The sequence below is a fragment of the Carassius auratus genome, chromosome 1 (assembly GCF_003368295.1).
Source record: "Carassius auratus strain Wakin chromosome 1, ASM336829v1, whole genome shotgun sequence".
Lineage (NCBI taxonomy): Eukaryota > Metazoa > Chordata > Actinopteri > Cypriniformes > Cyprinidae > Carassius > Carassius auratus.
Window position 1 is genome coordinate 28,557,807 of NC_039243.1, and position 27,678 is coordinate 28,585,484.

Consider the following 27,678-nt stretch of genomic DNA (forward strand, 5'->3'; position numbering starts at 1 on the left):
GGGAAGGGCAAGAACGGAAAAAAAAAAAAAAAAAAAAAAAAACTTTGCATTCCCAAAAAGGTTTTGCGTGTCCAAGTATTCATCTGTAAAACATAACATTCTCTCAGAAAATTCTCTCTCTCTCTCTCACTCTCTGTTCTTTTGTGGTATGTCTTGACATAGTGATTAGAAACTAATTAGAGGCACCAATGTTTGATCCAAACATTACTCATATCAAGCAAATAACACCACAAAAAGCTATCTGTATCAACGTTATAGATTAATTTCCTATAATACAACTGTAAACAACTACAGATGATGCTACAACTGATCTAGGATTTGCTGGTTACAACCACAGAGATGAGAGCTTCAATTAGCCTAACCTTCTCCATTAAATCACAATGTGAAACAAAGTATTAACCTAAGACCTAAACAACATATGTACCAATTTCACTGAAGCACATAGACATTCCACTACAGTTCACTCATGAAATTATCTATGAAGTGAATGTATTTAGCACAGTTTAGAACTGGAGAAGCACTCTGACTTGCAATTGAAAGGAGTTTATGCTTTTGTAAAGGAAATCTGACTTTTATATTACCAACTTGCAGTTACGTTAAAAAGTAGATTTGGTAAGGAAGTGGACTGTCCCCCAATCACTGTTGAAAGGAATTTTATATGTGCAACAGGGTTTCAGAGAATTCATGATTCGTGCATTCAATAAACTTTTTTTATGATTGCTCATCAAAGCACTAAGACTGAACAAGTGCAAGTTTTCATAAATTAATAAACAGAATATAAATGGAATATAAATGTCAAAACATGTCACATTAGCAAGTTCTCAATGTTGAAATTAACTATGAAAAAATAATCTTTGTGCAACTCTATAGTAAAATGTTAATCAAATGGATTGTCGAGGATTTTCAAACCTGTCCTGGAGGGCCCCCAGTCCTGCACATTTTGTATGTCTCCTTCATCTAACACACCTGATTTAACCCATCAGTCTAAAATAGGGGGTGTCTCAATAGGTAGACATGCAAACTGTGCAGGGCTGGAGGCCCTCCAGGAGAGGTCTGACAACAATCCTTGAACTTTATCTTGGATATCAAAAATAAATGTAGAGTTTATGAACAATATAACATGTTTACTGCAGGTCTGAGAACTTGCAGCACTATTACACTAAACAAAATTATAAATGCAACACTTTTTCCTCATTTTTCATGAGCTGAGCTCAAATTTCTAAGACTTTTTCTATGTAGACAAAAGACCTATTTCTCTCATATAGAGTACAGACCAAAAGTTACTATTTTTAATGTTTTTGAAATAAGTTTCTCCTGCTCATCAAGCCTGCATTTATTTGATCAAAAATACAGAAAAAAACAGTAATATTGTGAAATATTATTACAACTTAAAATGATAGTTTTCTATTTGAATATACTTAAAAAAATAATTTATTCCTGTGATGCAAAGCTGAATTTTCAGCATCATTACTCGAGCTTTCAGTGTCACATGTAACATCCATTCCCTATCTGTCGGTCACTACGAGTTATGTCGAACGACATATGGGGTCTCACTTGCGAGGCCAATCATCTCTGAGTTTAAGAAAAAACAGCAATGACAATTGGCAAGTGGATTTAACATACCTGAGCCACTCCCCGTGCCAACGGGTATAAATAGGGTGACAGGTGCATCCCCTCATTAGATTTTTGCTTCGGATCCGAGTAGATGATGTATCCAGTCTCTACAAAGTCACATCTGTGTGTTGGAGAGCTGTTCCTGGTTGGTGTGACGCCGCATTACAGCGGTGTCCCTGTGAGCAATTCCCCCGAGCAGTTCAGCTAAAAGAGCAGTTTCAAAAAAAACAAATCGCGGACGATTCGCAACTTTTTCAAGATGCCGTTTCGTCCGTGTCCTTCTGGATGCGGTTGTTTCCTGTCTTCAGTTGACGGTCACGAGCGTTGTCTGCAGTGTCTGGGCATCCAACACGCTGAGGCTGTGCTCGTGGATGATTCATGCGTCTATTGTGGGCGTATGAACATGGCAGGGGAGTGCAGTAGACCCCTCTGTCGCCACCCGTCCCGGTTTCTCTGGCTTGAGCAGGGGACCGCTGGCTGGCGCTCTGGGAGATCTGAGGGTTACAGTGAGAGCTTCTCCGCCGGGCCCCGGCCCACGGACCTCTCACTCCTCCCGCAGCGCGTGCCCCGTGCGGCTGCCAATTGATTCTGCTGGGCCGTCTTACAGCAGCCCCAGTGTGTCTTTCGGTGTGCTGCCTGAGGATCAGATGTCGATTGCTGCATCGGGGGAATGCGTTATCGACCTCTGAGGATGAGGCGGGTCTGCCCCCCTCGGGTGTTGTCACTGCTGCCGAATCTGACTTGGAGTTGTCGGCCATGGTTGCCCAGGCAGCCGTGAGTTTCAGGCTGGAGGTGACTACACCGCCCAGCCCCGAGCCCTCACGGCTGGATGATTGGTTTCTCGGTGTGGAGCGCGCCTCACAACCTCGTTCTGCCCCGGTTCCTTTCTTCCAGGAGGTGCATGGAGAGGTGACGAAGTCGTGGAAGGCCCCTTTCACGGCCAGAAACTGCTCGTCTCCCTCTTCCATCCTCACCACCCTCGATGGTGGGACAGCCAGGGGGTACGTGGACATTCCCCAGGTGTAGAGAGTGGTTGCTGTGCACCTGTGCCCACAAAACACTGCCACTTGGAGGAATCGTCCGCGTCTCCTGTCCAAGGCCTGTAAGCTGTCGGCTGCTCTGGCTGCCAAGGCTTATAGTACTGCGGGCCAAGCTGCCTCTGCCCTGCATGCCATGGCCATCCTGCAGGTACATCAAGCCAAGGCGTTGAAATCAATGCATGAGGGTGGTACCTACCCGAAGGTCACGTCACGGCGCGGTCCCTCGGGAAGGCGATGTTTACGCTGGTGGTCCAGGAGCGACATCTCTGGCTGACCCTGGCCGAGATGAGAGACGTCGACAAAGCCCGCTTTCTCGATACTCCCGTCTCCCAGGCAGGCCTGTTTGGTGACACGGTCGAGGACATTGCCCAGCAGTTCTCGGCGGTGCAAAAGCAGACTGAGACCATCCAGCACATCTTGCCCCGACGTGATCCTCCAGTTGCCACCATTCCGTCGCGGGCAGCGCCTCAGCCTGCTCGTCGCCGTGCTGAGAGTTCTTCAAGCCCGGTGCGTTGAGCCCTGCACAGGAGAGCTGCGCCCCCCGTGTCACTCCCGGCTGCAAAGTCATCGAAAAAGATGGCTAAGCGGCCCTGACAAGGGCAACTCGGAGATGTGGGAGACAGCTCTTCAGGAGCTGGCAGAGACAGAGCCACTCCTTCCCCTGGAGGAGGGCCGGTTGGATAATCATCAGTTTTTGTTTCTTTCTGTTCCAGCGCTGGTCCAATGGCGGCGGCACCCACTTTGCCAATAAAAGAGCAATTTCCCTTTCCTCCGAGTTGCAAGGCTTGTGGGTTGACGATGAACGATGCATTGCCTCCTCATTCTCACACACGACGCCCCCTTTCACCAACGGTCAAGAGGTCACGGTTCGGAGACGCAACGCCTCTCCACGTGTCTCTGGCCAGTTCCTCCGGGAACACGAGGAGTGTGGCTGTGATGACTTGGAACGCGATGCCTTCTGGTGCCACTTGTACGGAGTTTGGGAGCATGGCTTGCGCTGCCCAACCCGTCACGCTGGCTCATTCGCATGGTCCGACTCGGTTACGCGATTCAGTTCACCCGACGACCTCCCAAGTTCAATGGCATCCTCGAGACTTCGGTGGCAGTCCGGGACGCCTCTGTCTTGCGCGAGAAGATTGCTGTCCTGCTGGCGAAGGATGCAATCGAGCCGGTCCCTCCAGCCGAGATGAGGACGGGGTTTTACAGCCCTTACTTCATCGTACCCAAGGAAAGCGGTGGCCTTTGGCTTATCCTGGACCTGCGAGTCTTGAATCGGGCACTGCACAAGCTCCTGTTCAAGATGCTGACGCAGAAACACAGTCTCAAATGCGTTCAGCCCAAGGACTGGTTTGCAGTGATCGACCTGAAAGACGCATACTTTTATGTCTCGATCCTCCCTCGCCACAGACCGCTTCTGCAGTTTGCATTCGAGGGTCAGGCATGGCGGTACAAGGTCCTCACTTTCGGGGGACAGCCAACGTGCTCTCACGACAGCTCACCTTTCCCGGGGAATGGCGACTCCATCCCCAGATGGTCCAGCTGATCTGGAGTCGATTTGGGGAAGCCCAGGTAGACCTGTTTGCTTCCCACAAGTCCTCCCACTGCCAGCTGTACTATTCCCTTTCCCAGGCCCCCATGGGCACGGATGTCCCGTAAGAGCGCTTCACATATACATGGACTGCACCCAGAGCTTCAGAAGCTCTGAGCATCTCCTGGTCTACTTTGGAGGTCAGAAGAAGGGGAAGGCTGTCTCCAAGCAGAGGTTGGCCCACTGGATAGTGGATGCCATCGCCTTGGCTATCATTCCCAAGGCGAGCCGGGCCCCCTGGGGGTGAGGGCCCACTCCACACGGAGTGTGCCCTCTTCTTATGCGTTGGCGCATGGCGCCTCTCTGACAGACATCTGTCGAGCTGCGGGCTGGGCGACACCCAACACCTTTGCGAGGTTTTACATCCTCCGTGTAGAGACAGTTTCTTCCCGTGTGGTGGGTAACAGGTAATTGGCGGGGAGGGCTGGCTGGGTGTCGAGCTTAAGTGTAGCTTTTGTGGCACGCCAAGGCTTGTTGACAATTGCAGCACCACAGGGTTGTGATGGTGTTCAGGTTGTGGCGTTTTCCATAGGACATACAGGGCAGATGGCAGACAGCATGTATGGCGTTGTGTGGGTGAACAAATTGCTGATGTAAAGTTGTTGTGAAACGAGTGGCCCATGGTGGTGGTGGGGTTATGGTATGGGCAGGCATATGTTATGGACAATGAACAAAAGTGCATTTCATTAATAGCATTTTGAATGCACAGAGATACTGTGATGAGATCCTGAGGCCCACTGTTGTGCCATATATCCACGACCATCACCTCCTGTTGCAGCATGATAATGCACAGCCCCATGTGGCAAGGATCTGTACACAATTCCTGGAAGCTGAAAACATCCCAGTTCTTGCATAGGCAACATATTCACCGGACATGTCACCCACTGAGCATGTTTTGGATGCTCTTGATCGGGCGTATACGACATCGTGTTCCAGTTCCTGCCAATATCCAGCAACTTGGATATTGGCAACAAATGGTAGTCACACCAGATACTGACTAGTTTTCTGACCCCCCCGGACCCCACAATACAGAAAAACTGCACATTTTAGAGTGGCCTTTTATTGTGGCCAGCCTAAGGCACACCTGTGCAATAATCATACTGTCTAATCAGCATCTTGATATGCCACACCTGTGAGGTGGATGGATTATCTCGGCAAAGAAGAAGTGCTCACTAACACAGATTTAGACAGATTTGTGAACAATATTTGAGAGAAATATGTGTAAAGTGTTGTGTTTATAATTTTGTTCAGTGTATGTTCAATATAGTCATAGAACATATTATATATATATATATATATATATATATATATATATATATATATATATATATATATATATATATATATATATATAAACTTAAGATTCAAAGTATCAGCCACAGCATATTCGTCATTTACACTCTAAATTCTACAGCAAGCTTTTCTACAGACATGCAACAGAGGTAACATCCATTTGTCATAAGACCCATATTAATCCTGTTACATGCTGTAATACACTGTAATACACACTCGCTTTATGATCTCTAGCTACTGCAGCTTGACAACAAAATTAAACAGGTCTTATGAAGGTGACAAAAAGTGTTCTTTTTTTTATAGTGATTATAGGAGTGATTTTTCCACAGTGTCCATGCAGAGAATTCATGTGTTTCTGTGGTTCAGTTTAACTCTTTACAGCCCAGCACAGGGGGAGAAAGATTGTATGATGTTTTATCACAAACTAACACAACCTTCTTTTTTAATCTATTATTCTATTCTAATCATACACAGCAGTTTGATCTTATGACAACAAGTGTAACACTACAGTACACATCTACAGTAATAATAATGTGAAATTAGCTTTCTCTCTCACCCTGTGTTGGGTTTCTACTCTTCAAACACTATAATCATTGCCCCCACCCACCTGAGGACACTACCGTTATACCATCATCATAATCTGTTTCAATGATGCGTTGAGATCCTGAGACACACACACATATACACAGCATACAATTCAACTGCTGAACATAAAATACAACATATATTGTAATTGCATATATAACCTGGAACCAAAGCAATTCAGTTTCAACTTATTTTTCCTTTACCCTCTTCGCAGCATGCACTAGGGTAAGAATAATTAATATAGTTCCATTGTTTGATCAATGATCATTTGATCATCTTCGGGATGTCTTTGTTCCTTTACTCCATGACATTAGTGACAGAAATGTTCATTAACATTAAGTCTCTTTTGACATTGCAAACAATAAAGACTAGGCATAAAATATACATAATGACAATAATTCAGTCTTTTCTATATTAAGACAAATGAAAATATGAGAAGAAAGCAAATAATATCATGCACACACACTACTAGCTCACACACACCAGCTTATACTTACTTTGCAGTTTTTTACTAGGACTTTCTCCATGAACATGTCTGCGAGGGAGGCAGGGGGACGGCTGAGGCAATGGTAGGGACGACACATCATGGGTCTGCAATTTGTACCAGTGTGGCTGGTCATCCAATAGAGCTGTTTCTAGCTCTATCAGAATCTGCTCCAAAAGAAAACCACAAAAGGGGGATTTTAGCCTTGAATAACTATTTGGAGGCCATAAGGACTCAAAGAACTACTAGATACACATTACACCTGAAAAACAACACTTGTCTGCTTCAGAGCAACTGCACTAGGGGCATGTATAAAATAGCATACAAACAAAATGAACTTTAAAGAACATACAACTTAGTTCCTTACAATTGTGATTTAGAAATAAAACTGCATAAGGTGCTTTGAATAACTGACTATTCTTGTGCATACCAGTGGAGTCAAGAACAAGTACATTTTATGCATTCTTTTGAACCTAGATACAGGTACACAGATATCTTACTGTCAAGACATTCTAATTTATACACACACACACCTCTCCCAGAAATTCACTCTCTTCCTCTTGGACTCTGGGCTGGTCCCAAACAGTGATCTCCAGCATGTGCTCTCTGAAGTCTCTGCGGTGGACGTGAGAATACAGGAACGTCTGGTTCCACTTTGGCTCTGCACTCTTCTTCACTGTTTTCGTCCTTCTTTTGCTCTTGTCACTAAAGGAATTTAATGTGATTGTAAGAGCATGTATAATCCGCAAAATCCGGCAAAATTCTTCCAAAAATCAGCTTAAAATGCAACAAAAAATCTGCAGATTCCATTTCCATCTGCTTATTATTCAATTTTTGACAAGGAATTCATTTTAGAAAACCAGCAACACCCAAAATGGAAAATGCAAGTCAGATATTATATCAGAGACCTAGTATATGGATAAAATGTTGTATAGAAGAAAGGAAAACATGCAAAAACATTCCAAACAGTAAAAAAATAAATAAATAAATAATCTCCGAGACCACAGATCTACACTATCAATCAAAAGTTTTTGCTCGAAAATGCTTTAAAAAGTTTATTTTTTCATCTAAACAAATACAGTAAAAAAATATTGTATAAATGTAATTTATTCCTGCATTGATTTTTCAGCAGCCATTATTTGAGTCTTCAGTGTCATTCATGAACGGTGATTTAATGCTCAAGAAACATTTATTTTTCTTATTTGACACAGAAATCTTTTGAAAACATTATTCATTTCATTACTGTCAATTTAAAGCATCATCACTGAATACAATTCAAAACCTTACTGACGCTAAACTTTTGAATGGTTCTGAATGCAAACTATTACCACTTGAGAATGCTTGATAATTCATAAAGTTAGACTGTAAATTAGAAAACAAAAAAAAGTTACCTTCTATCAGGAAGAAAATACATTTTGACATAGGGATTTCTGGGTCGTCCGTCTGGTCGAGGGGGCAGTTCTCGTGCTTGTAGGACATTGACAATAAGTTGATGGCCCACTTTATCATACCATAATTTCACCTTGGTAAAAAGAAACAACACTTTCTAAAATAGTTCAAGGTGTGCCAATAAATTATTTACATGATAAAAATAGGTCAACCTTTTCACCACACCAGTTCCTTTTCAGGTGAGAAAAAAGGTGTAAATATGTTCTCTCCAAAGTGTCCCCCCCCCCTCCATGCTTACCGACAACTGGCCTGGCAGTATCAGAGGAAGTTCTCTCAACATCCCTGGACTAGTTGGTGACATTACAGAAATGGATGGATGCTCCATCTTTTGGGATTCATCTATAGAACTCGAACCAGCTGTGAGTTCAAAAAGTTGACATGTTATTGTATAGATGTACACTTGTATATTGTACACTTATTGGTGATAACTTTTTTGTTGTTGTTGTTGTTAAAGTGTTTGTCATGTCATATTCATTTTAGTCAATTTCCTTTTACCAAAATTAAATGTTTACTCTATGAAAATACTATTTAGTTGTCGAGTGAAAAAATTAAACAAAAACTCATACAGTATTAATTTAAACGTAAATCAACATTTACCAAAAACAGTCAAAGAAAACCAGTTAAAACGTGTTGACCAACAAACTTTCGTTAATGACTATTTTCACAAGTATTTTGGTTTACGTCATTAACACTGCCCTTGTGTCAACCCTTGAAAGTCAATTGTGACTCGTTTCGATCCATTTTAAGCACATGGGGAAAAGAGCAGCTTGGACATTGTGCTAAATATCTCCTTTTGTGCTCCACGTAAGAGAGAAAGTCATACAGGTTTGACATGACACAAGTGTGAGGAAATGATGACAGAATTTTCACTGAACGAACTATTTGAACTATCACTGTGCTATATTTTTAAACTGAAGTCACAAAACCTACTTGATTCTAGAGGAGGATGTGATGTCCCTGGAATCCGTGGTGTATCTCTGTAGAACACAGGAGAAAATAATGTCAGTTGACGGATCATTAGCTTCTCTCTCTGTCAGTTTTTCCACACACATACACACTAACTTGACTGCACATTCTCTCTTGAGATGTCACGGCAAAACTGTCCTGACACAGGAAAGAATAGGGAACCGAAGGATCGCTCTAATGCACTGGGTGAACAGTTTTAATGGTGAGAGGAGGGTCTGGAGCATGTAGGGTAACAATGGGGACACTGGAAAGAAGAACACTCTTAGATACTACTTTTACTTACTGATATGCTCTATAGACCTTTGTCAAGAAGTTTTTGGACAGAATATGTTGAATACATCTTTGACATGCAACAGGAAGAAAAATCACTATAGTCATTAATATAACCAAAGGTTTGTTTTCTATTTTTCATTGCCAAACTAACTGCTTAATTTATATATTTATTAATTTTATTTTTTTGTGGTTTGTTTAGCTTACCCAATCGGTCTAGAAACAACTATTTCCACTTGAGGTGCTGACTGGGACTCCAGAATAATATTGTACACTTCCTTTTTAGTTGCTCCAGGCAATGCCTTTCCATTCCACTGCAGCACCTCATCGCCTGAAATCAAAAAAAGAAACCATTTAGCACTGCGGTGTCCTACATAGACAGACTGACTGAATAATGAGCTGTGAAAAATTACACGTAGATATGCAACCAAAAATATCAAAGGAGATCTAGCAGAAGACATTTATAAAGCACAAATAAAAATTTCAAATACTGCAGTTTTCTTACAAAATTAAATAATTATTACCTGCTCGTAAATGGCCTACAATGTCAGCCAAACTTCCTTTCTTTACTTTGGTGATAAAGGCCCCCAATCTCCCTGACTCTGTCATTTTCCCACCAACCACCTGCACAGGACAGATGAGTCAAATCATGTCAAGTCACCTTTATTTTGCAGCACTTTATACAACAGAAAGCTGCTTTACAGTATTTTTGTTTGAAAGCAGCTTAACAGTATTAAACAGGAAATTAACAGAATCGACGACGCAAACTTCAAAAATAAGGCAAATCCAAAATTCTAACAAGACAACAGTATCATTTTTCAGCTCCAGTCAGTGTTGATTCAGATCAGTTCAATAACTGTGTAAAGCTAATTCATTATGAAACCATTTCAATTCAGCGATAAGCAGCTCTACGGAGAACAGCAGTGCCATTATTCAGCTTGAGTCAGTTTAAGTGCTGTCATGTTGATGATATTACTGAATTTTTTAGCATCTTTTAAACACCAAATAAACGAGCCAGAAGGTGACATTGAAAAAAAAAAACCAAACCCCATGAGATGACAGAAATGGAGAAAAAAAAATTTCTCCTCTGGCCTATATGTATGAACACAGTAACATAACATCTCAGGTTACGAATGTAACAATGGTTCCCTGAGAGGGAACGAGACACTGCGTCCTCTGAAGGGACACTATGGGGAACACCTCGTCGTGACCCATGTCTGAAGCATACTTTGAAAAATGCCAACATGTTGGCCAGCGACAGCCTCTATTGCCGCTACCGGCGCGACTATAAATACGCGCCCGTAGGACCCGTCACTTATCTTCTTCATGAAGCTTGCGTCCGGAACACTATGGGGAACTATACCCACGCCGCCATGCTGAGGGGAGTGCAGGCCAGAAACATGGCAAACACTAAGTACCAACTCTACTATTTCACCGGGAGTCGCCCCTGGGACGGTTCGACGGCTGTCCGTGACATTATCCCTTATGGCCAAAGGCCTAAGCTACATACCTAACTTACCTGTGGGGCCTCAGCCCGGGGTAGAGCTGAAGGCTTGGAATCACAAAAGATTCCAAGAACTTAGGCTAAGAACTTAGCATTGTCTATAACCAAGTCTTGCCTGTCACAAAGGAGGGGCTCTCGTGGCACTCTGATAGAGCAGCTCGTAAATGGAATGGCCCGGGAGCAGAGCAATTGGAGGACGGAACACACAGATGAAGCCTCGGCCACACTTGTACCATGGCGTCCAGCCCTAATGGAGCTGGATGAGTCAGAGGAAGCCAGAGGGGATAGTGCGATGCTCTCTCGAGCCGCAAAAAAAAACGATCCACCCAAATCTGGCCAACCTTTCCAACTCTGCTTCAACACCTTGGTGCGAAGGCACCATTCCCGAGCCTCAGCCCCTGCCTCAGCAGGATGTCTGCTCTCACAGTGCGTCTCAAAACAGTATGTAGTACTGGAGCGCTCTGAAGAAAAAAACGAGAATTCGATCTCCCATGAGAGGAGGAGTCCGAGCTCCGAGCAGCATGCTCATAGGCGACCCTTTCAGAAAAGGGGAGCGCTGCTAACTACCACGAGAATAGCCCACACAGCCCCCCATGTTGAGGGGCGGTGCTTGAGGTGTCTAACAAATACACACTGGTTGGATGAAGCCCAAGGAACCCTGGGGCTAATCATCTTAAGAAAGGGAACGAAGCACATCGCGTAACCCTTACCGTACAGGATTTTAGAAAGTGCACAGACCCTTGCGTGTACACTTACCACTTACGTGGATTTGAGACAGTGCGCAAAGTGTTCACGTGCACACTGACCACCATGTGGTTTTGAGAAAGTACACAGGCTTAGCGTGTGTACAGAAAAATTACCTGACAACCACTGTATGTGGGAGCTCACCTTCAGAGAGACCTGTGAAGCCTACTATCTGACAACCACAATATGTGGGAGTTCACGTACAGAGAGGCCTAGAGAGGCCTACCACCCGTTACCAGATAACCACCTCAGTGGAAGGTATTATGGAACTCGACTCCAGGGAGGCCTAGTGAGGCCTATTACCTGACAACCACAAACCGTGGGAGCACGTTTTTTAGTGGAAACGCACAGCATGTGGGAGCTAAATCTTCAGGGAGGCCTGGTGAGGCCTACTACCTGACAACCACAGTATGTAGGAGCTCGCCTTCAGAGAGACCTGGTGAAGCCTACTATCTGAAAACCACAATATGCTATTTAGTGGAAACTCACTAAATAGGGCTAAGCATTTTCAGAAAGGGAACGAAGCGGAGCGCGGAACCCTTACCGTACAGGATTTTAGAAAGTGCGCAGAGTCTTGCGTGCACACTTACCACTTACGTGGATTTGAGACAGTGCGCAAAGTGTTCACGTGCACACTGACCACCATGTGGTTTTGAGAAAGTACACAAGCTTAGCGTGTATACAGAAAAGCTGCGCAGAGGCGCTGGATCGCACGGGAGAGGCGAGCTCCAACCCTCGAGGGGAGCGAGGGGAGCATCACCTGAGGCAGTACATACAGAAGGACTCCGTAACTACCTCCCCAGATGCGCCAAGCGGCCAGGCGGCCCCTCAGGGTGACCTGGCCGGACATCCATGAAATTCCCTGCAGTGCTGTGCCAATTCTGATGATCAGCCAGGCTCTGTAAAGGAAACTCACAGAGTTGTTAGTAGACATATAACCACCAGCAACATAACACCCATAAGCAGGTAAAGCAAGGGTTATGTACTCACCCCCCCTCCTGTACTGGAGTCCCACTTGCAGGGCGCCCCCTTCTGGTCCGGACCGTCAGTAAGGCAGTTACTATGAGCATAGAACCAACCAAAACATCATAGGTCCAGGAATGGAGACTGTTATGTGAGAAACTTTCCACCTAACCTCGATCAGGTGGAGAGCTGTTGGTTACAGGGGAATTAGGCAGGGGAGGATAAAAACAGAAGTTAAAACAGAGGTAAAAAAACATCCGGAGCTACTAGGTATCGCTCTGATCCGGGCGAGGACGCTGCCTCGTCTGAATCACATCCCTCAGACCCTGCTTACCTCTCCGTGACCCGCGGTTCCTCTTGCCCCTGCCCCTAGGCGGGGGAGGAGCGCGAGCCGTGACACTAGCCTTCTGCGCCCTTCTACCATCCTCAGATCGAGATGGGCCAGGACCCCTTTGTTGTTCGGGCTCGGACCTGGACCTCCGTGCAATGAAGGATTTAAAGGCAGCGGAGCGCGCCCTTGCTTCCCTGAACTTTTCGACCACCGTCTCGACCGAGGTACCGAAAAGCTCAGAAGGCGAGACCGGAGCATCGAGAAGAAACCCCCTTTCTTCCCTCCCGATGTCTGCCAGGTTCACCCACAGATGTCTCTCCGTTACCACCATGGCCACCATAGATATGCCCATTGCAGAGGCGGCCTGCTTGGTAGCCCAGAGAGAGAGGTCTGTGGTGCGGCGCAGCTCAGCTACCTGGTCAGGCGAAAGGCCCTCGCCTGTATCCAGGTTCGTCAGCAGGTCACCCTGGTAAGCCTGAAGCACTGCCATCGTGTGCAACAAAGCCACAGCCTGGCCTGCTGCCGCGTATGATTTGCCATTTAAGCAGGATGTATCCTGGAGGGGCTTAGATGGCAAAGAGGGAGATTTAAGAAAGGACGATTCACCCACAGAGAGATAGCTAGCCAGCGTCTCTTCTACATGGGGCATCCTCTCATAGCCGTTTTCGTGCATGCCCTCGATATTAGCATAACTCGTATGCTGGAACCGATGGATGCGAGAGGAAAACGGCCCCTTCCATTCCTTTTCAACTTCTGCATGCAAGTCAGCCAAGAATGGAAGGCTCACCTGGGCTGGAGGGCTATGGTCAGACAAATAACGCTCATCGAGGCGACCTCGTGATGTTACCTTTCTGGCACGCTTCCATTTCAAGTCTAATTTTGCCGTGGTGCGATCCATAACCTCTAACAGCTCCTCATACGCAGGGCAGGAGGATTGAAAAGGCTCAGCCTCAGCTTCTTCGCCACTCTCAGACATCTCCTGCTCTTTCTGGGTAGAACCCAGCAGAGCACTAACTTCAGTGTCAGAAGGGGTTAATGACAACGCATCTTCCTCCCGAAGTTCGCTCTCGTTTGCTGCCGGAGAGTGTGAGAGGAAAAGTCCCTCTCTACACTCCTCAGCGAGATCCACCTGTGATCCCCACGAGCTCATTCTCCTCCGTGCCTCGGCAACGGCGGGTCCTGAGCCGCGAAATCCAGATGGCTGTCCCTCTTTTCTCGAAAAGAGAGACAAACGAGAACGGAGCTTTTTCATAGACAAACGCTCGCAGTGCACGCAGATTGCCCCCTCAAGGACATTGTGCGCGTGCTCTTCTCCCAAACAAGAGACGCAAAGAGTGTGTGTGTCATCAGGTGTCAAATAACGCTGACACGGATGCACACACTGTCTAAACGCCTTGCTAGTGGATGCCATGTACAACAATAATAGATCGCTCTTACCGTTTTGGTCGTTTCTCAGATGCACGCTTCAAACAAAACAGTCAATGAAGACGAAAAAGATGAGTGACGGGTCCTACGGGCGCGTATTTATAGTCTTCAGTCAAGTAAGGTTATAGGTTCAGTCAAGTGTAAGAGAACACACACACTGATAAAATGCATAGTTTAAATGCATTGCAAGTTTTTTATGGTTTTTGTTTTAGATTGTTGACTATAATAACTGTTTTAATAACCCTTATATATTGTAACTAGCAAACAATGACTAGAAAAAAGGCAAAGCTCCAATTTGCAGCTAGTGAACCTTTAATGGTGCAGTCATATTTACAACTGCTCATCAAAAAGGTGAAATCCAGCCATTTTAACAGTCATTTGTGCAATAAAGAATTTCACCTGACTGTGGGTTCATATTTGGTGAACTTTGACTCACAAATTTACAGCACAGACCAAAAGCAAGCCTCTTTGTTCAGCAGTGACTTCTGTGTGGGTGGAGATCCATAAATTAACATTAAAGCAAAACTGAAAATCCACAATGGACAAGGCACTCAGTCTACTCGGCCAGTTTTGTATAATACTACACTTCAATTTAATAAAATAATCCATAAAAAAGCTGCATAGGAAGCCGTTATTTAGGACTAGTTTGTTGGCTTGCTGGCAGAATAGCTTTGGATGTTTTATTGGTCATCATTATTCCCATATTACTGACTGTATTTTGTCACATCTGGTCCCACTTTATTTTCGGCGTTGAAATTTTAATAAAAATCAGTAAATGTGACCACACCTTTAATGTAGTGCAAGGACAAGATACAGAGAAAAATGTGATTTGCTAGTGTAAATTGTCATTGACAAGCTCACCTTCAGACCCAGTAGGGAACCAGCTTCTCGTGGCATGGTGGAGCGCTTACTTAGAGTGATGCGGCCAATCAAATGATCTCCCTCTTTGGATGGCTGCCAGCTTACTGGATGCTGCGAGGAACCGAACAATGCTTTTTCAGTCACATTAATGTAGAACACACATGCTGGCATGTCATATGTGAATATACAAATCAGTGAGTTCAGCTACAGAAGGGCTGTAATCAAACAACTGCTGTTTCTGCTATTACACCCATTGCCACTGATACTTGACTGCAATATATGATTCAAACCAAATTTAAATACTTACATGCCACACAGTGGGATCCAGAGGATGACAGTCCCAGTCACCTGCACAATAGAAATTGACAATTATAAACATGTAATTAATCCAGAATAGAACTGTAGAAGCATGATGACTGTCATAATAGAGAAAAACTGTGTAGCTTCAAGATAGATACTTTTTGAAAGTGTTTAGTTTAGTATCACTGATATGGTAATAATATTTTTAATTAGAGTTTTTTTTTACATTTTCTGTTTTTATTAAAAATGTATTTAAAGTTTTAGTCTTTTTTTTACATGTATGTGTAGTTATTAGTTTATTTAGTTTATTTACTTTTTGTAGTACTTGAACGTGGACTTTAGAAACTTTTTAAATGAATTAAAATAAGTTTATAAGTTTTGCTGTTGTTCAGCAATCACTGACAATGCAAGCTCCTGTCCAATATTTGCTCATCCTAGTTATCAGGAATAAAGTCACGTTAGCTCTGCAACTTTTCTCTGCAACTAACAACTTTCAGTGCCAAAAAATAGATACCTCATTAAAAACATGGTTACATCATGAAAACAAAAAAGGTAACATCTAAATTAAATGATTTAATTAAGTTCAAAAACATAAGTTAATATCACATAATTCATCTAATTTATACCACCAAAACGACTTTATATGATTAAATCATGTAGAAATATCTCTTTAAAGTGAAAATGCAGGTTAACCATGTTGCAGTGTATATTCGTAACTGAGTTCTGAGTGTATATTTACGGGGAAGTTGTGGCCTAGTGGTTAGAGAGTTTGACTCCTAACCCTAGGGTTGTGGGTTTGAATCTTGGGCCGGCAATACCATGACTTAGGTGCCCTTGAGCAAGGCACTGAACCCCCAACTGCTCCCTGGGTGCCACAGCATAAATGGCTGCCCATTGCTCTGTGTGTGTGTGTGTGTGCACTTAAGATGGGTTAAATGCAGAGCACGAATTCTGAGTATGGGTCATCATACTTGGCTGTATGTCACGTCACTAAACATAACATTTTAAGGCAATATGAATTCTAATGAGTCTTGTAATGAGTTAGGACTGCATGATAACTAATAATAATTTTATTTTGTTTAAAAATTATAATCACAATGTTCTCCGTTGATTTTTTTTTTACATTTAATCAGAATTACTGCACTGTCATGTAAATACATATTAATAGAACGTCAACTCATATTCAGGGTTTATTTTACCTCATCAAGTTTCCTGATTCATTGCATTTACTATAGACTATTACTATTACCATTAACATAATCTCTACATTAGGGACAAGTGCTTCCATCCCTGCTGCAGAGAAAGAGCCCCTTAACAGGATCTTACTACTTTCATGCTTTACTGGAGAATGCTGTTATTTGGATGTTGAGTTGTATTGGATTTCTGTCAGACGTATCGTTTGGTGTTGAGGTCAAATCATTTTAATTTAGTCTCATCTGCCTCAGAATCTTCAAGGTGTGTTTTGGCAAAGCTCAGTCATGACTGCATGTGGCCTTACTTGAGGAGTGGCATTTTTCTTGCAACTCTCCCATACTAGTCACATTGTAACATGCACACAATGAACACTCTTCATCATAATTCCTGCAACTGCTTCAGAGTTACTGCTGCTCTCTTGCTCACCTCTCTGATGAGTTTCCTTCTGGCTCTTTAATTCAGTTTGTGTGACGTCCTGATCCAGGGATTGTCTGTGTTTTACCAAATACCGTCTACTTAATAATAAACTTCACTGGGCTTCTAGGCACCGATAAAGCCTTTGAATTTTTTTTTTGTATTCATCTCCTGACTGAAGAGATCTTTTGACAGTGCCTTGCCACTCATAGTTGATTGTTTGCTTCAGTTGCACAGCTGATCACAGTTTACACAGTCCACACCTGATTAAGTTTTATAAGTCCTTTTTAGGAAAAATTTTAGTAATTAAAAAAAAAAAAAACATTGAAACAAAAACTGTGTCCGTCTTCATTTCAGGCTGTAAGGCAACAAAATGTGATTATTTTAAAGGGGGGTGATTCTTTTCTATACCCCTATAGTTACTATCTTTTGTTTTCTTAGAACAGCATAGTAGCAAGAGACATGGGGTGATAGAGAGAAGATGGGAGGATGGAACTGGGAAATGACCCGAGTCAGATTCATCAGGCCATGGCTCCGACAGGGGACATTATGTTTGCATTTGGCTTCGGGATGTTTTTCCAACTTGAACTTAAACCCTTTTAAAACACACAAACAATTTCACTACAATATAAATTATATCAAATCAAATTATTTACTTTGTTTAACTGCATTCTACAATGAAAATGACAGTACATTTTGGAAAACAGTGGCAAACTTGTTTATTTTGCTAGGGCTAATGTCACAGTAAGCTTTTTTAGTATTGTAAGTCCACACAATTTCATCATATTTAAAAAAAAAAAAGAATTGAGAAAATTAGAGCTTGATTAGCTACCGACATATAATGCCAAGGACTTTCAACACCCTGTGGCCTGCAGCTTATAGTAATGGGTAGAGCAAAAGCATAATCACACTCAAAACTGGAACGGGTTTGGGTTACTAAAAGATGAATATGAAAAAGTCCCCAATTGGAACATGCTGCACACCAGGACTGACGAAAGCAAGTCAGAGAGCTGCTGACCTCATTCCCAAATCTGGTGCCCTAAAAATGTTCCAAAAAAACAACTGAAAATGAATCATGAATATGAATAAGCAGGGTTTGTTTCACAGATCTCAGACTCAGGACTGATCATCATGGTTACACATCATGGTTGAACACCTATGACGTATGTAACATAAGGCTATCTATGGCTTTGATGTGAAAATGTAATCAAAGGTAACAGTTACAAACTTGATTGTACTGATTATAAACTTGAAATTACACTGCCCAACCAGAAAAATCACCATCTGGAATTAAATAAGCATATAGTTTGCAGGGGTTAACATGTTTCTGGAATGCTGTATGTTTAGCAACAATTCTTTAAACCATAATTGATGCAGTGGGTAGCTTTTCATTCCTCAAACAACCATGTCAAAAGACACAGCCCTGTCTATATTCCAGGATGATAATGCAAAGATTAATCAGGCTCAAATTGTGAAAGATTGGCCACCACAGATTCATGACCTAAACCCCATTGAAAGTCTTTGGAGTTGTGCTGGAGTTGACTTTACACTGCCTGCACAAATAAATTCATCTCTCAAATATCCTTTAGCTTTGACAACATATTGCATTTGTTGTGGCATTGTTTCAACAATGTTATGCAACATCACAACATTTATTTCCATCAAGAGTTGCAGTCATTTTTGGCCGATATTCTGACAATGGGAGAGTAGAACCACTCTGTAAAGTCAGATGACTTTCAATGGGGTTAAGGTCATAACTCTGTGGTGACCAATTCATACAAGAAAATTCCTCATGTTCACCCGAGCTGAGCATGCATTTAACATGTTTAAGCTGTATAAGGAGGTTAATTATATGCATTTATCGAAGCCGAACAAGTGAGAGTTGAACTTTTAAATCCATAAAGTGTGAGGTAGCAGTTTACTGTAATTATTCCTGATTTGCATTTTCTGTGTGTTTTAAAGCACTTTGAGAAATACTGAATCTGTTCTTTGTGTGTGTGTGTGTGTGTGTGTGTGTAAGAGAGAGAGAAAGGGAGAGAGGGCAGAATAAATAGCATAGCTTTTCGGCAGCCATTACTCCACTCTTTTGTGTAATATGAGCAATCAGAAATCAATCTGCCACGATCACAAAAAAAATATACAATGTAACCTCTTAAGACCCTACAGCTTCATATGAGGACATTATATTTTCTTGAATTTCTCTGAGACTGTACATGCCACAGTTTTGCCAAGTCTGGATGTCCTGTACAGAGCACATTCAGGGCTTTTCAGAGTTACCAAACGATTGGATGTTTTGCCATGACCACTCCCTCTCCTTGGTAATCAGAAATGTCTGAAATAAATTTAGTGACACTCTTATAGAAATATTATAATATTTTGTAAATATCATTTAAATCCGTCTCATTTTTAAATTGTGAGTCATAAATCGTCATCTCAGGAAATGTTATGGGGTTTCAAATCAAAATATGACTTTCTGTTACGAAACAGGACGTTGATTTCATACATGTCCACATATGAGGACACCGGGACTAAAAACATGTTTATTACACATTTTTTGAGACATAACAATTGATTAGGGAAAGAAATTATATTTCAGTATTTTATGAAATAATATATATAGTTATGAAAATCTTGTCAATTATTACTCCCATTATTACACTTCTTTTTTTATTACATGTTGCCCAAAAAACACATTATTATGCTAATTAGATTTGGTTTATAGATACATTGTATATAATGAAAACAACTGTTTATGGTACTGATCTCTGTTATAGATCAGTTTATGTTCATTTTACACACATTTTGCAGAAAGAAAATGGTATATTGACTCATTCTGTTATAACATAGTTGAGAATCATCTTTATGCAAAATTTAAAAAAAAAAAAAAAAAAAAAAATCTTGAAAGCTAAAAAAAAATTGGTAATTACAAAAAAAAAATCTATTTGCCTATGCATGTTCATTCATGTCTTTTCATTTTTTTAAGAAATTAAGTCCCAGATAAGACATAGCAAAACTTATGAATGAAATATCTTAAATCATTGTTTAATGCTCTAAAGAATGTAAAGACATTGAAAAAAAAAAAAAAACTTTTTTATTGGGTCTTTAGAGGTTAAAATATATATATTTTTTTAAATTAGCACTACATTTACCACTGTACTGGGTTATGTAAATAAGAGTGTCTAGTTGCTGTTAGTTTAATCTGTTGCTATTTGACAATAAAATTAACTACATAAAGATGACCTACCTTTTTCACTAACACTTTCAATCTCCACATCCTCACAGCTGGTGTATTCAGGTGTGGAGCCGCCCTCTTCTTCTGAGCTACTGATGGACATCTGCCTTTTGTTGAGGCATCGTTTCGGTCTATAGCCTCTAGGTGGAGGTGGCCGTAATGACTCAGATTGGTCCGAGCTAAGAGAAGAATCTTTACGCATGATTTCTGCAGCTTTTTCCCGCTTAGCCCTGTGCAGAAAAGCAGCAGACCCAGGTTCCAGATGCCCCTTTGGACCCCAGTTCTGTCCGTCCCTGAGGTCTGGGGGTCCAGTAGGGCCCCCTTGAGGGCCACTGTGGCCCTGTTTAGCAAGGGATCCTTGTCCCCCGACACCACCCCCCACGGTCCTGTCCACAGAATAAGCTCGATGGTTTTCTAAAAAGGCCTTGTGGTTGTCATTGTTAGTTATTCGTTGCCTGCTCATGCGATATCCAGCAGCCTCACTCCCATCTTGCATCAGTCCAACTTCGTTGATGGCTAGGTCACTGTGATGGCGCTCCTGACGCATTTTGGACACTTTGGCATGCATACGCATTTCCTGTTCCTCCTTTTGTGGTTTAACAGGGTAGCGGGCGAGGTTCGGGTCACTGCGGTAACGAGTCTGGTACTCCTCCTCCCGTCTTTGACGCTCTCGCTCTTCATCCTCCTGTCTCCTTCGCCACTCGGGATGGTTGGGCTCATTCTCTGGGTGTTCCTGTGAGTGGCCTCTCTCCAGTCGTCTGCTGTCATGCTTCTCACCTGGAGCTCGTTCTTCAGAGGCCTGTGATAACAACCGGCCAGGGCCTCGCCTTCTCTCTCCATGTCCAATCACCTTTCCATTCTGCTCATGCAGGGACACAGGTCTCTTCCTATTATTGATTAGACAGAAGTTGGAAAGAGTGTCAGATATAGCATTTGGAATTTCCAAATACTACAACCAATTTTCATTCACAACTGCTGCAGTAGCAGTTATTTGTATAATAAATAGCACAACACCTGTTAACCCCAGTGTTTCAAATTGTGGGAATTCAAATCCAAAAAGGATTTAGCTGAATATGAATCTGATAGGAACACAAGCAACAGACGTCATCTTATAAAGAGATTACAAGGCAGGAGCTGCAGTCCACATACTGCCAGTTGAAAACAGGTCAGGATGAACAGATTTTGTTGAAATGTCCAGCTTAAAATAGAACAAACTCTATGTTGACAGTAGGGGTATGTACTGTAACACCACATATTTTGAATATCACATAGTGGTTAGAGAGTTTAACTCCTAACCCTAAGGTTGTGGGTTCGAATCTTGGGCCAGCAATACAATGACTGAGGTGCCCTTGAGCAAGACATTAAACCCCCAACTGCTCCCCAGGCGCCGCAGCATAAATGGCTTCCCACTGCTCCGGGTGTGTGTTCACGGTTAGTGTGTGTTCACTATGTGTGCCGCAATGACATTTTAAAAGTATCAGTGTAAAAGTATTGTAAAAGTAGCTTCCAGAATAAGAAAAAAATATATATTGTTCATTGTTGGTTCATGATACCCAGTGCATTAACTAATGTGAACATTACTGTAAAGTGTTTTCAAAACTACAATGCACAAGACGCTGGATACAGTACAATACAATATGGATACAAATAAGGGGTGACACCTTAAAAGGAGATGTATGGCAGGGATGGTAATTTTATTGTGGTTTTACCATGCAGCAATACTAAATAAATAAATATATATATATCCTAGCTAATCTCACAGAATAGGCAACAAGACTACTATTATGACCCATCCCTACAGTAGTTGACACAGTATACAAATGCATATTTTAGATGAGTTCTACCAGTGAATGTGCACTTCTGCATTGCATACTTCATTTTGATCAGGGGAGACAGTAAGAAATATAACTTAGGATAAGCATGTGTGTTAACTGTGGAAAGTTTTTTTGGCCTACTTGTCTCGTGGCGGTTCACTGCAGGAGCGTGAGGCGGGCATCCTATCTGCTCCTTTGGTGGGGTCACCAGCACCAGTGCTGGGTGGAAGAGTGTCGTTAGTGACCAGAGCCTGTGATCTGGAGCGCAACTTCCTGTCCTTCTCCAACTCAGGGACATTGAGGGGAGCGCCCACACTAAGAGGCCTCCCCCCAGGCCCTGATGAAAACCATTCTCCCGATTTAGTTAGGATTTCTTGCTGTTTCCTGCACAGGTTACATACCCACATCACCTGCATAGACAAATACAAGTGTTATTAAGGTAGGCAGAGATTGAGGATCATTGTAAATGAAGAAGATGTAAAGTACAGCTAATATATTAGGCTTCAGAATACTTTAATTACATTGTTTTAAACATTCTCCTATAGTATAAAAAAAACTAGTAAACTTGTCATAGAGACAGAGAGACATACATAAACGCATAAAGTACTTAGATTCAGTACATCCACACACTATCAAACATAACAAACATTGGACTTCCATTCGCTACATTTAGCTAGCATAATGTTTAAGTAGCAATTTCTTTGTGCGATAGGCAAGGACAATATTATAGGATTGAGTCAACCACACTGAACAATCAAGCTCTGTAAAGTATAAAAGAGTCTATTTTCAAGTTAGTCAGTCAGTCTACTGTTTTATGTTTATTTCCTACACCTGCTGGATTGTGCTAATTGCTGTTGGCAGTTATACAGTATTTTGAAAAGTCATTCAAAGGATGGAGTTCTAGTAATCTCAGTACAAGCCTTGAAAGCTGTTAGTACTGTACATTAAAACCCCATAAATACTTTGACAAGTACAGTTGTCCAAGTAGTTCCTACTGAAACAGGACATACCGTAATGTTTCAAAGCCCTCAAAGGCTTTTTTTTTATATTCCTATTGTAGTTTTCGAGACATTTAAATGCAAATTAAAACTTTGTCGTCGTGATATTTGCCAATCCATTGAATGTCCATGATTTTTGAAAACTTTTAGATTTTAAAAGTATTGATCAGCGCACATACACTCAAAGCAAAAATTATTCAGACACCAGATATAATATAGATAAAAATGTTTATATTCTTTTACTAGTGGGTGCATACGGAAGCCGGGAGAGCTTTACTTACTGCAAATGAAACAACACATGCAAACCAACCAAATACAGAAACGTGCTGCAAATTCTCACAACAAACTTTTTTAATATTTCAAATCAAGGGACAGAAATCAGTCATGTTAATTAAATATATAAAAATTTATGTTTCGAAGATTAACGGAAGTTTTATGGGTTTGGTGAGTAAATTAATACTCACCAACACTTATACTTCAAATTAATTTTTTGACCTTTCTTGACCTGCTTTTTTCTTCTTTTTCTTCATCTGGTTAGATTTTTGAATATGTTTTTATATCATCAGCCTCATATTTGTCAACCTGCTTCCTCCCATCTCTTTCCTTTTCCCCAAATGAAGCCCTATTATTGATCCCTGTAATGGTTCATTTGTGAGATAGATGACTGAGGTTGCCTAAAATACCCCCACTGACACCATATTTCTTCAATTCCTCTGCCCATATTTCTCCCACCTTCTCACTTACACTCCCTCTCTCACACTTTCTTTTTAGCTAGCCTGATCTGACATGATTAGCGGGAATGCTAAATCAAATGAACAGCTCTTGCCTTGACAACAAGTTCAATCTATTGATGTAGTGGCAGATTCTTGAAACACCCTTAGAATAACAGTAAATCCACTCCTATGTTAATAAATGTATTTTTTATTGCTTTGTATTGTCCTCATTTGTAAGTCACTTTGGATAAAAGCATCTGCTAAATTACTAAATGTAAAATACAGCTGTGATGGCTGCAGGAAAAAAAATGGATGAGAAGGAAAGGAAGCGAAAGGTCTGTGCGATACAGAACTGTGTAAATCGCGTGTACACCCTGCAACCGACACTGCATGTTTTATCGATTCGATGAATGGCGTGAGAACGGAAAAATCATCCCCCGAAAAGCCTGTAACATTAGTCCTCTTTAGCGCCTGATGATCAAAACAGGATATTTTGCAACAGACACAGCTAAAACACTTCATTTAGAGTACTGTGATGTATGACAGAGGTTTGATATTTCATACAGGTTCAAATGAAAACATTATGACTTCCAATGTTGACAATCTAACTATTTCACACTACTCACATGGTGGCGTCCTCCTAGATAATGGATCCCCTCTCACGGGGTCAACCTTCATCTCCATGAACATCCACAACAAATGTCCTTGAAGAGTCGCCAGTGCAAAATACCTTGCCAACAAATGTGTCGCATTTCGGTGTTGACCTGATCTTAAAGAGTAGAGAGGCTGTTCTAGGACGGGATGGATATGAGGGAGAGTGAGAGAGAAGGGACGAGAGAGCATCATGGCCTGATTGGATCCAGTTGGCATAGCTCCAGCGTAATCTGAGGTAAATCAGTTGTGCAGAGGCCCACAGCTGTCAGCCAGCCAGAGAAACATTCTCAGGAAGGATTAGCAATCTCTGCTAATCCCACCACACTATTGCTAGCCCTTCCCATTATTCAATCCAGTGATGACACAATGCAGCCTGTGCTATTTCTATCAACGGCACTGGGAAAATACCACTGCAATGATCTTGATCTTGAAAAAATGGACCACAGACCTTTAGTCGCTCTCAAAATGGAAATGTTCTTATTTATAAACAGAAAGTAATTCACACCTATAAGTGAAAACTGGTTTGGCAGACCATGATCAGAAGGGTTTAAATAGGAACAGAGAAAATCATAATAAATGTGAATATGTTTTGTTAAGGACTACATGCATAGACGGCTAGATTACTCATCACTAATTTTGTGCAGTCGAGGATGGGCATAATAATCCAAGGCTTTAATCCTTGAATTAGATGGAATTCGAGCCACACACACAATAGAGGATTCACTTTCTCTCTGATTCATTTTTTTTTTTCTCCAAAAGCCAGTTCACAACAACATCCAGGGCAGCTAAAGCCATTAAAGCTTCTCATCTTGCAAAGGCTTGATTCAAGATCCCCTTTCCCAACTGAAGAACTGAGGAGGGGAAATAAAACATTTTAAAATGTAGGCCAATAAGACCTGGCCATTGTTATGAGAGGGAGAAAGAGAGAGAGAGAGAGAGAGAGAGAGAGAGAGAGAGAGAGAGAGAGAGATTAAATCTGAGAGATGACAGGAACTGTATTCCTGAATAGTATGAATAGGATTTTATTGTGAAGGGAGATCACTAGTAACTAGTAAGTATTAGAAGACCCCATAAAAATCAGACCGTAAACAAGTTTAATTTAACTGCAGACCTGAGGTCAGCTCATATGGAAAGAGAGAGAGAGAGAGACAGATGAGGAATGTTGTGCAAGTTTGTGTGCGTGTGTGTGTACATTTATATGGGTGTAAATACAATCTGTCCTGTTCTCTAAGCATAAGTGTGCCAGCCACCCCCTGCTTTGGTGAATACTGTTCTCCATGGTAACCAAATCAGTGAGAGGAGAGGAGACATACAGAGGACAGTCAAGTCTCCAGTACAGAGAGTCATGAATATCATATTAATTTGCTCTTTTCTATTTCCTAACGACTAGTTAGAAACTAGCGTCTCTTTTATTTAGACAACAGTAACAAAAAATGTTACATTTTAGGTCATTCTAGTTTCAGTGAATTCAAAAGTGTGATTCAATTATTTGTTTGCAGCAGTGGCAAAAATTATGTTATATGTAAGTTTGATTAATTGTGTGAATCAATGATGAGTCTGATTCAATAGCAATTATACCTAAACATTTTTCATATATTCTTGCTAAGATTTATATAAACCATATACAAATATGTCTAATGAAACTTGGAAGCATGAGCATGTTAAGATATGATATTCTTTTATGTAAACATTGTTAAAGCTGCAGTTCGTAAGTTTAGCCTCTTTGTCGCTATCTATGTTTGAAAACCTGGAATTCATTGATGAATGTTAAAACTTAATCCAGATAGATTTTTTGCTTTATTGTGCATCCCTTAAAGTGAGTAAATAAAACCAAAAGAACAAATGCAGTGACAGGTTTGATGCTAAAGAGAAATTAATGCAGGTGGGACAGGGAGAAATACGGCACTCTATTGCATCTGCTGTGGTCTGGGGTAAAGGACTGGGGCTCAACTGTGCTACTTCAGAAGAAATGGGTTATGAAAAATAACTGCCTTCCTCTCAAAAACTGACAGATCTGCTGACACAGTCTCCATTGCACACCCCATAGAGAAAACTTGCTCATACATCACACTAACACACACACATGCACAGCATTCATCCAATGAAGCACTCAAGGGAATTTTAATTTTAAAGCATACAGGCCCCTGTGACAGGCTGCTTCATGTCAGTACTAGATAAAATGGGTCCTATATTATGAAAAGAATCCCAGTATTTATAATGCCCCATTCTGTTTAAAAAAAAAATAAAAATACTATCCATGCACTGCTGGCACACATTAATCCAGAGAACAGACTCCTAAAGGACTTTCACATTTGCTTGGCTAGCTCTACTACAGGAGGACTGAAAGGAGGAATAGCATGTGCGCACATCAGCATTTGTGCTAGCCGTGTAAACAGAAAACGGGACAAATAGAGTCCCTAGCCAGCTGCTGGTCTGAAGGGAGGTGTTACACGAGTAAATAAAACTCATTCCTTTCTCTAACAACATGGCTAATGGCTAAGCTAAGCAGTTTTTAAGGCAAAAGGCTGTAAGGAAGAGATTGCTTCTTTATCTTGTTAGCGGGCCACAAGCATGTTGCTCATGAATCATCTTTGCATTAGCTTTCCAAAACATTTCCGTCAGTGAGTAATTTTAGCCTACTGTATAGTTCAGGTAGAGGCTAAATGTTAAGTCCTATGCTCTGATTAATCACATCTTGATTGCTAAAGCCCACAGTAATTTTTTTTTTTTTTTCAGTTAGTATGTTTTACAAGAAAATACTATTTCAGTCTACCAAAATTGCATGTTTCATACCATTTGTTACTTGAGGTTTCTATGTAATTAAATGTGAAATTTACTACTGTAGAAATGTCTAAGTGAATTTTTTTTTAAGTCAATCCTACACTTTTTTTCAGTGTAGTATATAACACACAGATTGTACATGTACAGCTTGTTATTCTAACCATGTATACATCTAACAATTATTTATTTATTTATTTATCGCGTCAGACCGCAGCAACTGAGTGTAAACACATTTTTTTCAGTCATAACTTGCAGTAGGGCTGCGCAATTTGGGGAAAAAGGGGGAATTGCATGTTTTTGATAAAACATTTTGATTAATTATAAGCTTTTCATGTATAAAATCAGACACTGTGCCGCACTTCACTTTGAAACATGCAGCACATATATTTATTTAATTATATCATAGCTTTGAGATTTGATAATCACACACTAAGCCATATACTGATATAAAAATTTAACTT

At 41.5% G+C, this 27,678-nt stretch overlaps 1 protein-coding gene across 3 annotated transcripts in view; it reads right to left on the reverse strand.

Moving 5' to 3' along the window:
* The window catches only part of LOC113106397 (regulating synaptic membrane exocytosis protein 1-like), a 74,339-nt gene that overhangs the window by 23,724 nt on the left and 22,937 nt on the right, over positions 1-27,678 (reverse strand). For all 3 annotated transcript variants that reach the window (XM_026268300.1, XM_026268291.1, XM_026268281.1), the window contains exons 5-16: positions 22,213-22,481; positions 20,270-21,144; positions 15,425-15,465; positions 15,118-15,228; positions 9,814-9,913; positions 9,497-9,620; positions 8,984-9,030; positions 8,292-8,410; positions 7,996-8,126; positions 7,138-7,309; positions 6,618-6,771; positions 6,143-6,199 (exon numbers count right to left, since the gene is read on the reverse strand). In XM_026268300.1, the coding sequence (XP_026124085.1) occupies positions 6,143-6,199; positions 6,618-6,771; positions 7,138-7,309; positions 7,996-8,126; positions 8,292-8,410; positions 8,984-9,030; positions 9,497-9,620; positions 9,814-9,913; positions 15,118-15,228; positions 15,425-15,465; positions 20,270-21,144; positions 22,213-22,481 (2,200 nt within the window). The remainder of the gene's footprint in view (positions 1-6,142; positions 6,200-6,617; positions 6,772-7,137; positions 7,310-7,995; positions 8,127-8,291; positions 8,411-8,983; positions 9,031-9,496; positions 9,621-9,813; positions 9,914-15,117; positions 15,229-15,424; positions 15,466-20,269; positions 21,145-22,212; positions 22,482-27,678) is intronic.